The sequence below is a fragment of the Rhinopithecus bieti genome, unplaced genomic scaffold (assembly GCF_001698545.2).
Source record: "Rhinopithecus bieti isolate Rb0 unplaced genomic scaffold, ASM169854v2 scaffold_10015, whole genome shotgun sequence".
In the NCBI taxonomy this organism is placed as follows: domain Eukaryota; kingdom Metazoa; phylum Chordata; class Mammalia; order Primates; family Cercopithecidae; genus Rhinopithecus; species Rhinopithecus bieti.
In genome coordinates, this window is record NW_016806417.1 from 419,250 (window position 1) to 435,235 (window position 15,986).

Here is a 15,986-nt window from a genome sequence, read left to right on the forward strand (position 1 = left end):
TCCCCAGAGGTGGAGTCTACAGAGACAGGCAGGCTTCCTTGAGCTGCTGTGAGCTCCACCCAGTTCGAGCTTCCCAGCGGCTTTGTTTACCTACTTAAGCCTCAGCAATGGTGGGCGCCCCTCCCCCAGCCTTGCTGCTGCCTTGCAGTTAGATGGCAGACTGCTGTGCTAGCAATGAGGGAGGCTCCGTGGGCGGGCGTGGGACCCTCCCGGCTAGGTGTGGGATATAATCTCCTGGTGTGCCTGTTTGGTAAAACCCTTGGTACAGCGCAGTATTGGGGTGGGAGTTACCCAATTTTCCAGATGTTGTGTGTCTCAGTTCCCCTGGCTAGGAAAAGGGATTCCCTTCCCCTTGCGTTTCCCAGGTGAGGTGATGCCTCGCCCTGCTTCAGCTCTCGCTGGTCAGGCTGCAGCAGCTGACCAGCACCGATTGTCCAGCACTCCCTAGTGAGATGAACCCAGTACCTCAGTTGAAAATGCAGAAATCACCTGTCTTCTGTGTTGCTCGCCCTGGGAGCTGGAGACTGGAGCTGTTCCTATTCGGCCATCTTGCTCTGCCCCTCCCAGATTATTCTTAAATGCTATGCTTGTCAAGCCAGACGCACCTGCCTCCAGTTTGTGACCCCCAAATGGTCCCCAGACTTCCAACAGGCTTAGAAGATGCCAAGTTAACATCAAGTCCTTAACTGGTTGGTAGAAAGGCTCTTTGGCTTCTGGACAGAGGAGGACAGTTCCCAGCAGCCTGGCTTATCTCCATTCCAGGACCTCTGTGACTTCAGGACTAGCCCTTTATCGAGCAGCTCAAGTGTGCCAGGCTCTGTGCTAGTCTGGGGGAACAGTATGCAAAGGTGTAGCTCTGCTGAGGGCAGCTCAGTCTAGTGAACATCTGAGTTCCCAAAATGCCCAAGGGAATGATGTCCTGTGCCTCATTTCATTTATTTGATGCATTTTGATCTGTTCAGCCTGAAGCCAGTTGGTAACGATGCGATGATTTATGCTCCTGGATATCACAGTGCTGACAGTGCATGCCTGATCTGATGTTGGGGAGGCGTGTTTGTGTGCATGAGTGCACAAGTGTGTGCATACGTGCATGTGTGTGTGTGCGTGTGTGTACATGCTAGATCTCATGAGCTCAAAGTACTGCCAGGAGCTTGGATCAAAATAGAGAACCTCAAATGAAGTCGTGGCTGTACAGTTTCTTTCCTGTCTCAGATCTGAGCATCTCCTGATGCATTTTGGGCTTTGTGCTCCGCTGGCGGCTTGCCCAGGTGGGTAGTGATCTAGCTCAGTTCTGCTCTGTTGAATGCCAGTTGAGAGGGGTGAGTTTCTTTCCGTCACCCTCTGCATTGGATACGCCTTCTCATTCTTATACAGTATCAACATCTCTCCTTAGGCAGGTTTAAAAGTCATGATGTTAACAGTTATTTTCTCAAAAAAACATTGCTGAAGAAAACCAAGAGAATTGAGCATTAAATTCATAGCATGCATTTTCACAACCACCCATGGCTTTCCAATGAGCTCTTAGAACATGTACTTGGCTTTTCCTTTTTAAAGAAGACCGAGCTACTCGAAGTGTGGTACCTGGACTAGAACCATCACCTGGGAGCTTGTTAGAAATGCAGACTCTCAGGGCCTGGTCCAGACCATCTGAAAATGAATCTGGAGTTTAACAAGACCACAGGCTTGTCAAAGGCATGGCCATGTCTGAGATGAGCTGATTTAGATGACAGCCTCCTGGAAACTCCCAGCCTGTTTGGGTGGCTCCTGGGCGTATGATGCTGAAAATGGCTCCTAGGTGCCTTCCACTTCTCCCAAGAATCAAACAAGAAAGGGGCTTGATGGAGGGAGATGGAAATTTGACTAAGCCTGAAGATTACTGTGGGAATGAGTGGGGTTGAAGAATATGTTGCTGAGGCTTATTTAAGATACGAATATTCTCTTCTTTCAGCAATGAGTTAAGTAACTTTGCTTTTTTGAGTAAAGGCCTTGGGACATTTTTGTCACAGGAGGAGGGATCTGGGCTTGTCAGTTTGGAGAAGAGAAGGCTCAAGGGTCTGAGTTCATGACAGTTGTCCTCAAATGTTGGAAGGGCCCTCAGGAGGAAAGGGAGCCAGGCCTATTCTGTGAGGGGCAGCATGAAGACCTTTGGAAAGATGGCATCATTATGAAGAAGAGCTTCCTTTCTTTTGGAGAACTGCTTCCTGCCTCTGTAAGCAAGGTGCTCCCATCCCTAGAGACAGTTCAGGCATGAGCTGGAGGCCCACTTGTTTGGGATGTTGTAGGGGATCCATGCATGATATGTGGAATTGGACCAGAGGGTTTTTTGTTGTTGTTGTTGTTTTTGTTTTTTTGATGGAGTCTTGCTCTGTTGCCCAAGCTGGAGTGCAGTGTCGCGATCTCGGCTCACTGAAAGCTCTACCTCCCTGGGTTCATGCCATTCTCCTGCCTCAGCCTCCCGAGTAGCTGGGACTACAGGCGCCCACCACCTCGCCCGGCTAATTTTTTTGTACTTTTTTTTAGTAGAGATGGGGTTTCTCAGTGTTAGCCAGGATGGGCTGCATCTCCTGACCTCGTGATCCGCCCGCCTTGGCCACCCAAAGTGCTGGGATTACAGGTGTTAGCCACCATGCCTGGCCAGACCAGAGGGTTCTTAATGTGTTTCCGACGGTGCGAACTGTAGAGAAAAGTGAATAAAGGGGCTCACACAGACTGGGTTTCAATCCCAGCTTTCACACTTCTCAGTGTTGATTTGGGAAAGTGACTTAACTTTTTCTAAATCTCACCTTCCTCATCTGAAAATAGGAATACTGTTTACCTCCTGGAACAGTGTGAAAATTGAATAAAAATTATGGGCATAAAGTTCCTACTGATGCCTGGCATGAGGAAGGGGCTTAATAAATTTGAGTGTCCCTCCACCTCTTCTGTATACTTTTCTTTGCTTTGTCCGGGGTGGGCTGTAATTAGTTAACAGCTTGAGCAACCAGCTTGATGTCTGTATTAGTCTATTTTCACACTGCTGATAAGGATATACCCAAGACTGGGTAATGTATTTTTTTAAAGAAAGAGGCTTAATGGACTCACGGTTCCATGTGGCTGGGGAGGCTACAATCACAGTGGAAGGTGAAAGGCATGACTTACATAGTGGCAGATAAGACAGAATGAGAGGCAAGCAAAAGGGGAAGCCCCTTGTAAAATCATCAGATCTCATGAGACTTACTCACTACCACGAGTATGGGGAAAACTGCCCCCATGATTCAATTATCTCCCACTGGGTCCCTCCCACAACACATAGGAATTATGGAAGCTGCAACTCAAGATGAGATTTGGGTGGGGACACAGCCAAACCATATCAATATTGTATTTCTGTCTCAACACTTTTGATTCATGTTAACTGCTAGTGATTCGCTTTGCCTGGTTTGCTCAACTGGGTTGTTATAGTGGGATTGCAGGGGGCCTCATGCGAGCCAGCAGTCCTGCAGCCTGATGCCAATGGTGGTCACCAGGGTATCAACCAGGAGGGCTGGACTGGGCCGCCCAGGCCATCACCACAAGGAAGAATTCACATCCAAGTCAGGCGGCAGTGCTTTGGAGCGATTGCTGGCACTGGATCGGTGTCCCAGCACCTGAATTTAGAGCATGTTCAGACACATCTGCTCTTAGATAAAATCACATCCCCATCTGCAGATGCAACATATTTGTATATGGAAATAGGAAAGAAGGCAGATAGAAAAATCTGAGTGCTAGCCTTTCATGGCGTTTCACTACTCCCCTCCTCCAATAAAAAACTTTTCTTGCTATGAAAAGGAAATATTTATGAGTAATTGATGCATCTCAGTCTGCTCCCAGGTCCTAGAATGCACCACACCGCTTTCCTCTCCCTGGGCAGACTCCATCATCCTCTCCACCTCTCTAATCTCACCTGTCCTCATCTTCCAGGAAACCTCCCACTACTAGTCACTCCAGGCCACAAAGGACCCTTTGTCTAGCATTCAACAGAGCTTGGGTCATCTCATGCATGAAAATTACATTTCCACAATGAGATCTCAAGTTTCCTGAAGTCACAGCCTGGTAGCTTGGCCTGATGATTTCCACAGAAACACCAAACACCTTGATAAATTCATGTGGCAACAAGTTGAATGATATGTACCAGGACGTTCAGGGCCAGGCCTTTGGCTCTCAGCTGGATTCCTGGCTACCTGAGGATGAGGTTACATCCATTCTCACATCCAGCACAGTTCTGGGACGAGGGAGCCCAATAGATGGGCGGGGGACTCAACAGACGGCAATTGATTGTTGGATCTCGTTGTAATGGAGGGCCCTGTAGAGTTAACCTGAAACCTGGAAGCCTGGAAAGCGGGATCAGGGAAAGGGAGCAAGGAATTGATTGAAATAAGTAAATTTCAGTTTTCATTAACATTTCACTTTGTTGCATAAAGGATAGGAGCATAGAGCAAAACATAAAATATAATTTGTGAAATGAGATAAGAGTGTAGATAAATAAGCAAAGTTATGAAATTAGGTCCAGGGAAGAAGTAGATTGCTTGAGCCTCTACATATGACTCAAATTCTTCCAAACTAAAAGAAAAAGTACAGGATGTGTGTTTTTCAAGCTGTCTTCTCAGCTTGGTAAAGGCCTCTTTGATTTCACCTCTGTCTGTGTGATACCCTGGGCTGCATGAGCCAGGGAGCCATCCTGCCCTCTGGAAGATGAGCCTTGCCCTCTGTAAGGATTTGCCCATTACTCTAGGAGAGAAGGGTCTGGAAAGTGCACCATCCCTGCCACTTTCAAATTATCAGCCCTGATGCGTCATCAACTACAAATTGGTTTTATTTTCTTTTGTGCAAGTGCCTGATTCAGAGTGGATTTGACAGCCAAATTGGCCCGGAAGGTATAATGAAGCAATGCTGAGCATTTCTGAATAAAGAAATGGGGAAGGAACAGAGTGGGGGTTGTGATGCCTTTTATGGCTCTGGGGTACAAATTTCAACTGGATTGCTGAGATCTGTTCCCGTAAGGAGCAGGCTTCCGACTTGAGGCTAAGTGGAGGGGAGACAAGGGACTGGATTTCATGGCAATGAGGCTGATCCTGCGGTAGTAACACTTGGATGTTGAAAATGCGATGGGTAGCACGAGGTGAAAGGCACTGCCTCTGAAATAAGGTGGTACCAGCTTCTATGTCTGGACCTACCAGTATAAGTTATTTCATCCGATGCAATTAATCTGCATTTTCACAAGACCAAGAGCCTTGTGAAAGGCATGGCTAAGTCTGATTTAGATGACAGCCTTCTGGAAATGCCCAGTCTGTTTGGATGGCTCCTGGGTGTATGAAGTTATTGTATTATATAGCATTTCTCATTTTAAGCAACTGGGATAATATATTTTATGTGTTGAATGAAGTCAATTACCTTTGTGAATTATCCATTTTGTGGCCACATTCTTTTATGTTCCATATAACCTGGCAGGATTTTCCCATTTACCCATCCTACTTCCTCCCTTCAGTTTCCCCCCACCCCAACCATGGCAGGCTTTTGTCATGTGTCACAAAAACATCTTGCTAAGCTCAGTCTTGGCATCAGAAGACTTCTTAACACAGCACACGATTCAGCCATCGCCCGAGTTATACATTTACACATTTTTATGCTTGAAACAGATCCCAGGCTTGTCAAGCATCAACATTTATCAAACCACACGGGGGCAAAGAAAGTCAAGCCTTTTGCGTTACCATTGATCATTACACAACAATTAAACAGATGGGGCACATCCCTTCTCTGAGAATGCTGGACTCAGAGCTGGAAGGAATGGATGACATTTCTCACTCTACTGCTTTACTTTGGTCTGCTTTTGGACAAGCTACCTAATCTCTTGGAATGTCACTTTCCTCACCTGTTAAAGAGAATACAATTGCCTCGTAGGGGCTGTTTTTGTGAGTTGTACTTGTTCATACTGAGATGCATTTGATTCTAGATTCTATTTCCTTGTTGCTATTTTCTACCTATCGGAGGCTTAATAGGGTTAGGGAGACACCTTGGGGCTCTTGAATGAACATGGCAATGAAGCTCCTCCCCTCGTCAGTAGCTTCTCCCTCTACTGGATCCTATTGCTGTGAGTCCTGGCCTCCTTGCCCACCTCAACAAAGACCTTTCTCTCCTGACAGTCTCCTGGCCTTATGCCTGGTACCAGGGGCCAGGCGGGTGACCTCCCCTATTGCCTGGCCCCTCCTCCTACTCGGGCTAGAGGCATAGAGGCTGCAGCCTGGCTCTTCTCTAGGTGCAGCCCTCTCTGGAGCACGGTTCCTACCTGTCCCCCTCCTTAGAAGGCAAAGAGACAAAGGTGGAAGAGACATGGACTTTGGCACTAGATACTCCCGGGTTTAGATAGGGTTTGGCCATAAAAACCTGTGTGGTCTTGAAAAAAATTAGCCAGTCTTTTTGTATTCCTGCCCATTAAATTGGAAGGGCAGTGTTATTCAGTGTGAAGGCAGGGACCATGACTGGGTGTTTGCAGATTTATTTGGTATCTGTGATTTATTCAGTGTCTGGTTTTTTAAGACCTGAACGGGTATTTAGGGTGTTCAAGGGATGTGATATCCTTGCAACTTCCTTTTCCTGTCTCCTTCCAATATCCTTGGCTCCATCACATTCTGAATGGTAGATTGCTAGGAGGCTGGTCATTAATTCAGTCCATAAATATTTCACGCCAGGCATTTGGGCACTGGGGAGATCACAGCTTTTTCATTGGCAGAGAATCTATGCTTGTGTGGAGCTTACATTGTCATGGAAGGAGAAAGGCAATAAACCCACTGAAGTACAGAGCATGTGAGAAGGTGATAAGTGCCATAACAAGGAATAAACCAGGGTAGGAGGATGGGGACTAGAGAAAGGAGGCAGTCGAGAGCTGCGGTCTTAATGGGTGGTCATGGAAAGTCCCACCTAGAAGATGATATCTGAGCTAGGATAGTTAATGATGATTTTGTACCAGGTCTCCTTCCCCCCAGCATTCCTTCCTGTTTTCCTTGCTATTGCTTGGGTCTTTGCAAGTTGAAGGTAAGATGAGGTGAGGTCAAACACCTGGAGTAATTCCGAGCTTCACCTTCTGCAGTAACTATTGAAAGTGCCTGGAACCTCATTCCAATGCTCTCTTCTTTGGGAATCTGTGGTGCCTGGCATTCCAGCCACCAGCCTTCCCAAAAGAGTTCACTTGGAGAGAATGCCTGGGCCAGACCCAGGGCTGTGGTAAAGCAGCAGCCAACCAGTGCACTGGGCAGATTTCCTTGCAGGAAGCCAGGCTCTGCCCTGGGTCGGCTACTCGCTGTTTGCCCTGGCACCCAGGACACCAGCTGCATTTATGCTTACCCAGGTGCCAGGGCTTTCAAAACAAGGGTGGCACTGTTTTGGTTACAAAGCAGTGTGCACCTGCCTAGGTCACCACCACAACGGTTTGGCCCACCTTAGCCTCCCCCTTATTCTCCTTTGTCCTTTCTGATGTCCTATATTGTTTGTGTCATAGCTGGGACATCAGAGCTCTTCGAGTTGCCTGGGGTTAGGATGCTCATTGCTCCAAGTTATCTTCCTGTCTCACCTGCCTCCTCCTATTGGTCTCCATGACAACTGCTTACTCTGAGATTTGTTTCTGGTCAATTTTTGGGAGGGAAAACCTACAGCAAACACACCAGGGGAACATTTCCTTTAGATTGCTGCTTCTCAGACATTCGTGTGCCCAAGTGGCTTCTGGAGCAATTGTTTACAACAGTAGTTCTCAACCTTTATGGCACCAGGGACTGGTTTCATGGAAGACATTTTTTTTTTTCTACAAAACGGGTGTTGAGGGGAATGGTTTCAGGATGAAACTGTTCTACCTCAGATGATCATAAGGAGCATGCAACCTAGATCCCTCACATGTGCAGTTCACAATAGGGTTCATGCTCCTATGATAATCTAATGCCACCTGGAGCTCAGGTGGTGATGCTCAGTCCCCCATTTCTCACTTCCTGCTGGGCACTCGGTTCCTAACAGGCCATGGGCTGCTAGGTTCTGTGGCCCAGGGGTTGGGGAAAATGTAGAGTCCTGTCCTCACTTGCAGGGATTCTGACCCAGTGGATCTGGCACAGGACCAAGGAAACTGCATCATCATCATCATCATCATCATCAAGTCACTTCCCTAGCTGATCACACTTAGATACTAACTCAGATTGAAAGGCACGGTTTGCCTTCCTTGCTTGCACGTCCAGGTTGGGTGGAATCCATTATTGAAACCCTCCTCGAGTCTAGTTCACTGCCCAGCGCCCAGGCAGAGCTCAATCCACATATGCTGAAGGATGCAGGCAATGTGAGGTGAATCCTTTTATAAAGAACTCTTTACAATGCAAAGAGTTGCCCACTAATAGGTCTCCATAGTTAGGTTTGCATCTTAATGGTTGAAGTTTTTTTAAAGCAAAGATACACCTCGCTTGATTCAGGATTTTGACAAAGCAATAGCATCCTGAAAAGAAGAACTGAATAGGGATGATTATTTTTGAAGGAATCAGAGCCACGTCCTCCTCCCTAAGTGTTGCTTTGGTAAGGATGTATGGAGTTGCACCATTTATTAATGCTTCCCAAACTCGGCTGCTCACTGGCATCAGGGGCTTAAAAAACACTGATGCTTGAGTCCTACCCCTAGAGGCCCTGTTGTTCTCAACATCAATATTTTGGTCTGGGCATCAATATTTTGTAACATTCCCTAGGTGATTCTCATGTGTGTCCAGGGCTGAAAACCACTGACCTAAAATGTGTGGGATCCCTGTAGCGAGGAGTAAGAGATGCATTTCTTGAGTCCTACAAGGAGCCCTCTTGGACTAGAGATGGCAGGTGCCTTGGATTCTGTGATCCAGGACTACTCTTAAATCAGAATCTAAAACACATCTTATATATATGTATGTTTTTTTACATACATACATGTATATAAAATGTGTATATATGTTCACATGTCTATATAAAAATAGTATAAACATTTATACATGTGTATGTATAAAAAGTCTTTTACATACACACATATACATACACATGTACATATATACACATATCCAAAATAATATATGGATTTTGAAACAGAGCAATAACCAATTGTCTGATGCCCTCTAATAAAAACATTTTTTCCTGATTATAAACACATGGTTATCATAAACTATAGAGTTTATGCAGAAAAGTATTTCAAAAGTTACAGATTTTCTCAAATGCCACCACACAGGAGAATTAACTGTTAATATATCTGGTGACCACACTTCTACTCATCCTTCTGTGCCTATATACACATGTAGCCTAGACACTCAACTGAACGTCAACAGAATCATTATGCATTCTGAACTGGAATCTGTGTTTTGTGAGCATTGTGGCATAGATAACTTTCCATAAACCTACATAATCATTCTTATAAGATCTCATCACATTTAAGCTCTAATTGCACCTGATAAACGGAACATCTACTTTATCGTGAAAGCTTTCTGTATACCTTTAAACATGCAAGGCAAGCAGCAGTGTTTGAGGGTTACTGTGCCAGTGGAGAAGGCTGGGTGTGTCCGAGCAGGCCTGCAGCGTGCTGGTGGACGCATCTGGGCAGTTCTGCACTGGGGACAGAAGGGCTTGGTGAGCTGGGCTACAGCACTTTTGTGGTGCTAGCATCTGTTGAGGTTTAGTTTCATTCTTTAAGCTTCTAAGAGGTTCTGTTTTCACCTACCTTCTAGACCATGCGGAGTGTATAGTCCAACAACAGCCAGTATAGAGTTGCATTCTGAACATCCAGGAGGCAGAGCCACTCGAGGGGGTATCTCAGTGGTGAACCATGGCTGTCATGTGGGATGGGGGCCTTGTATTCCAATCACCCCAGTTATTTGAAGGAAGCCAGTAATATGTATTTCTATTTGAAATCTCTTGCTTTTAAATGTGGGCTGACAATTGTTTAAAAATTAAAAGTGAGACCAGTGAGACCAAACAAAACACACCTGGGACTTTCTGTAGTCATCTGGAAGGCAGTCTGAGATGTCTGGTCTACTAAACCATTTGTGGCATTCAGTCTACTTGAGTTCCAAAAATATTGACTGAATGCATAGTCACTGTACAAAAGAATGGAAATACAATGATAGAAAGTGATGATCCTTGCCTTGGGTGGGGTAGCTTTTTTTTTTTTTCTTTGTTTTTTTTTGAGACGGAGTCTCACTCTGTCGCCGGGGCTGGAGTACAGTGGCCGGATCTCAGCTCACTGCAAGCTCCACCTCCCGGGTTCCCGCCATTCTCCTGCCTCAGCCTCCGGAGTAGCTGGGACTACAGGCGCCCGCCACCTCGCCCGCCACCTCGCCCGGCGAGGCGCCCGCCACCTCGCCCGGCTAGTTTTTTTTGTATTTTTTAGTAGAGACGGGGTTTCACAGTGTTAGCCAGGATGGTCTCGATCTCCTGACCTCGTGATCCACCCGTCTTGGCCTCCCAAAGTGCTGGGATTACAGGCTTGAGCCACTGCGCCCGGCCTGGTGGGGTAGCTTTTATGGTCCCCAGACCAGCATCCACCATATCACCTGGGAGCTTGTCAGACATGTAAATTCTTGGGCCTCACACCAGATGCATCAAATTAGAAACTGTATTCTAAGAAACCCACCCAGTAGTTCTGATGCCTGCTGAAGTTTGAGAACAACAGGCAGGTGTGGGAAGGGGAGTTACACGTATGGGCAGAGATCTGGGGGATGGAGAAGGTGGGGTGTGAGGTGACGAGACTTTTCAGAAGTGAATGGCTCCAGCTGGATCTTAAAGGATGAGTAAGGAGTTGGCCAGGTAAAGATGAGGGAGGAACGCACCAAGATTAGGGGGCAGCAGGAGCCAAAGCCAGGCAGGAAGAGTGTGTGAAGTGCATTGTCCATCTAGCGCATGTGACTAAGTGCTGGAGGATGCTCTGGGAAATGAGGTGGGAGAAAAAGTTGGGGCAGGTGAGCTGGATTATGCTCTCTAGGGGCTGGGAGACCCTCCAGTAGTGGAGTGTGGCATTGGGTATGTTTGTAGGGAAATCACGCTGGTGGTGAGGTTCAAATTCCTTCTGGATAGAGGAAACTCTCCTGGTGTCCCACTGGCCTGGATCCTGATTCTTGCCTTTCCTGGCGTGACTTGGATCTGGGTCAGCAATTCCCATCCTTGGATAGGGTGGTGGGCAGGGAAGGCCTGGCTGTGTGAAGATGTGGCTATTGCTGCACGTGAAATAGCGACATTGGTGTCTCTGTTCTTTTATTCTGGGAGGAATGTACATACTCTTGGAGAATGCGCAGACTCCAAACTGAGTATTTAGGTGGTTGCTTGTGTTCTCAGCAATTGCAATGGTCTTTGTAATCCCGTTTTAAAATGTCATTTTAAAGTTTCTGCAGCAAAGGTTTTGGTAAAACCCTGGATCTATTTCTTTTTCTTTTCTTTTCTTTCTTTCTTTTTTTTTTTTTGGATATAGGGTCTCATTCTGTTGCCCTGGCTGGAGTGCAGTGGTTTGATCACAGCTCACTGCAGCCTCAACCTCCTGGGCTCAAGTGATCCTTCCACTGCAGCCTCCTGCGTAGCTGGCGTTACAGGCATGCACCACCACATCCAGCTAAGTTAAAAAATTTTTTTTTTTTTTTGTGGAGACAGGGTCTCACTATGTTGCCCAGGCTGGTCTCAAACTCGTGAGCTCAAGTGTTCTTCCTGCCTCAGCCTCCCAAAGTGTCGGGATTACAGGCGTGAGCCATTATGCCCCACCCAGCTCTATTTCTTTCTTCAGACATTTACAGTGTCTAAATGGAAGAAACAAGTTGAACTCAAGGTCATGGAAATTCATGTCTATACCTAACTGGGGCTCATTCCTTCTTTCTCCATCCCTCCCTCCCTGCTCTCTTTTCTTCCTTTTTTTTTTTTTTTTTTAAATTATAAGACAACTTTGGTTGTAGAAAACTCTTGAGAGTTTTCCAAGTGCTCATAAGATTTTTTTAAATACTAAGCTATGATAACATCCAAGTTTTCCTGATGTGAGGATATGCAGTTGTGGTTAAAGACTTCTACCGAGATAGCTGACCATTGTTCTGAAATATTTTGGATGTAGCTCTGAATGGAGGCAGAATATGAATGTGAATTATTTATATTCATGTGGTGGTTCTACAAAACATTTGAGAAGACAGCAATAGCCATTGCTCTTAGAAGTCCTGGATCTTTTTTTGAATTGGAAATCTTTTCTTTTAAAATGTATTTGGTACAGAGTGTAGTAATTATTTCATTTCTTTTTTTTTTTTTGAGATAGAGTTTCGCTTTTGTCACCCAGGCTATAGTGCAGTGGCACAATCTCGGCTCACTGCAATCTCCCCCTCGCGGGTTCAAGTGGTTCTCCTGCCTCAGCCTTCCGAGTAGCTAGGATTACAGGTGCCCACCACCACGCCCGGCTAATTTCTCGTATTTTTAGTAGAGATGGGGTTTCACCATGTTGGGCAGGCTGGTCTCCTGACCTCGTGATCCGACAGCCTTGGCCTCCCAAAGTGCAGGAACTACAGGCGTGAGCCACCCGCGCCAGGCCTATTTCTTTTTTTGAAATGCTGCCGTGTGACAGATGATGGGAGCTGGATGAATTATTGCCTCCCCCTGCTGGTCATTTTTATGTAACATCTTATTAGTAATAGTGCAGATGACCAGGCAAAGCTAATGCCAGAAAAACAAAACATACTAAGACAGAATCAATTAATTTTTAAAAATTGCCCAAATTAGTAATAAATTGCCCAAACTAGTAATTGCCCTTATTAGTAATCGAGTGGAGATGGTGAGGCAAAGCTAATGCCAGAAAAACAAAAGATACTGAGATGGAATCTATTAATTTTTTAAAAATTGCCCAAATGTAGTAAATTTTAAAATGCTTACCTTTGTGAGAGGGTGGAATACATTTTTGAACTTTTCATTCTTTGTAAAATCATGTAATAAGTTTAGAAAGTAGTTACTGCATTGGTTTTGTCCTGCTGCTGCAACTTCTCATACATTCATGATGACGTTAGCAATCTCCTTTATTCTGCCAATGCATTGAGTGCTTTTTCTCAGCTAGAATGAACAGGTGTTTCTTATTGATTGCTTTGGGTGTTTATTCAAGTAGATCACAAATACCCATGTCTGTCTGCTATGTATACATACAACCACCAAGGTATAATGTTTATGGGCATGAAACATGGTATTTAAAGTGAGTGAAACTTGTGTTTCCTCTTAATAACCATCTCTTTTACCCAATAAAATGGGTTCATAAGTTATAAGAGGCATTAAATATGACTATATCCACTGATAAATTATATGGAGGCTTTTCGCAGGAGGTAGCCTGCCCTGCTGAGAAGCTTTAGGGGTAAGGTTTCTAGGGCAGTTTTCTGAACAATTTTATTGATGAACTTCCCTGTTTGTTAGCATCTAAATTTAGTATCTTTCGGAACATAAACCAGCTTTTTATCTTCCGAAATTCCTGCCTCGGCTTTGCCCCTATGGGTCCTAGGAAACCAGACTCATTTTGAAGCTTGGGGTGCATCGGCGTGTTGACAGACAGCCCTGTTAAGAGGACTCTTGGAGCCAAAGGACGTCCACTAGCTTGGAATGTGGTGCGCATGCCTCTTACTAAGTGGATGTAAGCCAATTAACTTCTTTAGGCCTACTAAACTGGACGTTGTTGAGATCCTCTCTAGCTTCATCCAAATATTCTAATCAAAATGATTGAGACATTTGACATCATTTAGGTGTTGAGGGCAGCCTTGGAAATACAGAAACAGAGGGAGTAAAGTTGCTTTTATTCACTTACAAAGACTCTTAAATACAGCCTGATGTCAAAGTATCCAGGGGATTGGCTGTATTGGGGCATATTTGGTGGACACGTGTGCTTTATTTTAAATTGCATCCTATGTTTTTTTTTTTCCAGTTGCAAATGAAGCTGGAGACAAGAATGCCAGACCACTGGCCCGCTTCTCTCGTGAGTAAATCTTGTTTCACTCCTTTCCTGGTCTCCATCAGAAAATGTTCTCCAGAGATCTTTCCCCTGTGAGGTATAGCTGTTCAATCCTATCAGGTGTTAATAAAACAGTAATGTAGGAAATATCATCATCTGGTTAATATCCCACTTGAGCCCAGGCTGGTGAGCTACTCATTGTTACTGCCTTTTCAATCCTTAGAACTGTGGTTTCCAGATTGTGCTCTAAGCCTTTGCAATTCCAAGTATGGTCCTCAGAGCAGCAGAATTGACATCACCTGGGGGCTTTTTAGAAATGTGGAGCTTCAGTCCCCCCACCATTCCTTCAGACCTATTGAGTCAGAATCTGTATTTATCAAATCTACAGGGGATGCCTGTTCACATTAGAGTTTGAGAAGTGCTGTGGACTATCCTTTTTATGAATGTTTTAAGATAAAGTGAGGAGACGTACGTGAAATGCTTGTAGCTATGAAGGCATCATCACCATTCAACATGGACTTATGAACTTACTCCACTGGCTCTTCCTCAATTTGGTGACATCTTGAAGCTCAGATGGATTGAATGGGTTTCCTTAGGCATTGGGGATATTCCTAGGGCTGTGGTTAGGCCATGGGGCTTCCCTTAGCTGCTTTGTCTCCAGGTCTTGATCCCTGTGAAAGAAGAATAGGAGTCTAAAGCCTCTAAATGGTTTCTGTACCAGTGTGATCAGCAAATTATCCAGCAAGTTAATGCACTTCCTGGAATGAAAACCCGGATTCCAAAGGGAGTGGAAATACTAGAGACGGATCAGGGTGGAGTGGAGATGCTCCCCAAACCCACTGTGCACCAGGTGGATAAATGGTAGAGCTGTAAACGGAAACAGATTTATCGCCGCCTCACTGGCTTTCAGTAAAAGTAATTTCACTCACACTATCTAGGCCTCTGTTTTCTCACTTGGAAAATATTCAAAATTGGACATTGCTACATTAAAAATAATTTTTTTTTGCTTTCCTAAAAGTCACCCAATCTTTCCCTCTCTAGTATTGACTACAAAAAGACTTAGTAGCTCACATGCTGTATGACGTTTTTCCAGGGCAGTGAAAAATGTTGCTGTCTTTTGAAATTGTGGCATGGGAGGAACTCTACAAATCCCCAGTCACTGCATTCCTCATGCAGGGTTGACTAGGTCTGAGTGTGGACAGTGCCATAGTAAATCTTATTACATAAAGCTGAAAGTATAATTTCTCTATTTACAGGGCTTCCTCTAAACTCTACCTCCCAACTTTTTGGAAGGCTTTGAAATGTTGAGATTGATTTCCCAGAAATGATTTTTATAGAACTATAGTAATGTACGATAATGAAAGAGCATGAAGTGCTCATATTTTAGAAATTGTGTAATAAAACACTCATTTCTCATGAGCCCCATTCCTCACTGCCCTCCTACCTGGAATCATTATTTCCAAAATAGATATTTCATCCCGCAGCTCAATAAGGTTGAAGAATGTGCTTTTATCCCATTTTTTCCTTCAACTCCTGAGTAGTAGTCAGGCAAATAAATAAGCTGGAATCGTGACCCAACCAAGCTGTGGGGGCTATGCTGGGTGCCCCTTCCCCCATAGGAGTTCCCAAGGCTCACCACAAGACAGAGGAAGGTGGGGGGTCCTTGCATGAGAGTGAAGGCAATTAGTCCCTTCACAGACAAAGGAAGGTAATTTCTTGTGTGACGTTCTCAACTGTATGACTGGGTTGAAAGGATGATATGTCTCTTGAAAGCTTATTAGCTTGAGACAAGTGAGGACATGATGAACACATATCTGTAGAGGAAACAAATAATTAGTGGCAAACCAATTAGGTTAGACTGATATAGGGGAAAAACAGGAGAAAAAAAAATCTCCTGAGTTAATCGCATTGCCCTGGAAAAAGTCAGATGGCACGTGAGCTACTAAGTCTTTTTGTAGTCAAAACTAGAGAGGAAAAGATTAGGTGACTTTTAAGAAGGTAAAAAAATTATTATTATTATTATTATTATTATTATTATTATTATTATTAT

At 44.8% G+C, this 15,986-nt stretch overlaps 1 protein-coding gene across 5 annotated transcripts in view; it reads left to right on the top strand.

The window, feature by feature from the left end:
• Window positions 1-15,986, top strand: part of PDE1C (phosphodiesterase 1C) — a 571,792-nt gene that overhangs the window by 82,521 nt on the left and 473,285 nt on the right. For all 5 annotated transcript variants that reach the window (XM_017876413.1, XM_017876415.1, XM_017876419.1 and 2 more), the window contains exon 2: window positions 13,910-13,960. In XM_017876413.1, coding sequence (XP_017731902.1) covers window positions 13,910-13,960 — 51 coding nt within the window. The remainder of the gene's footprint in view (window positions 1-13,909; window positions 13,961-15,986) is intronic.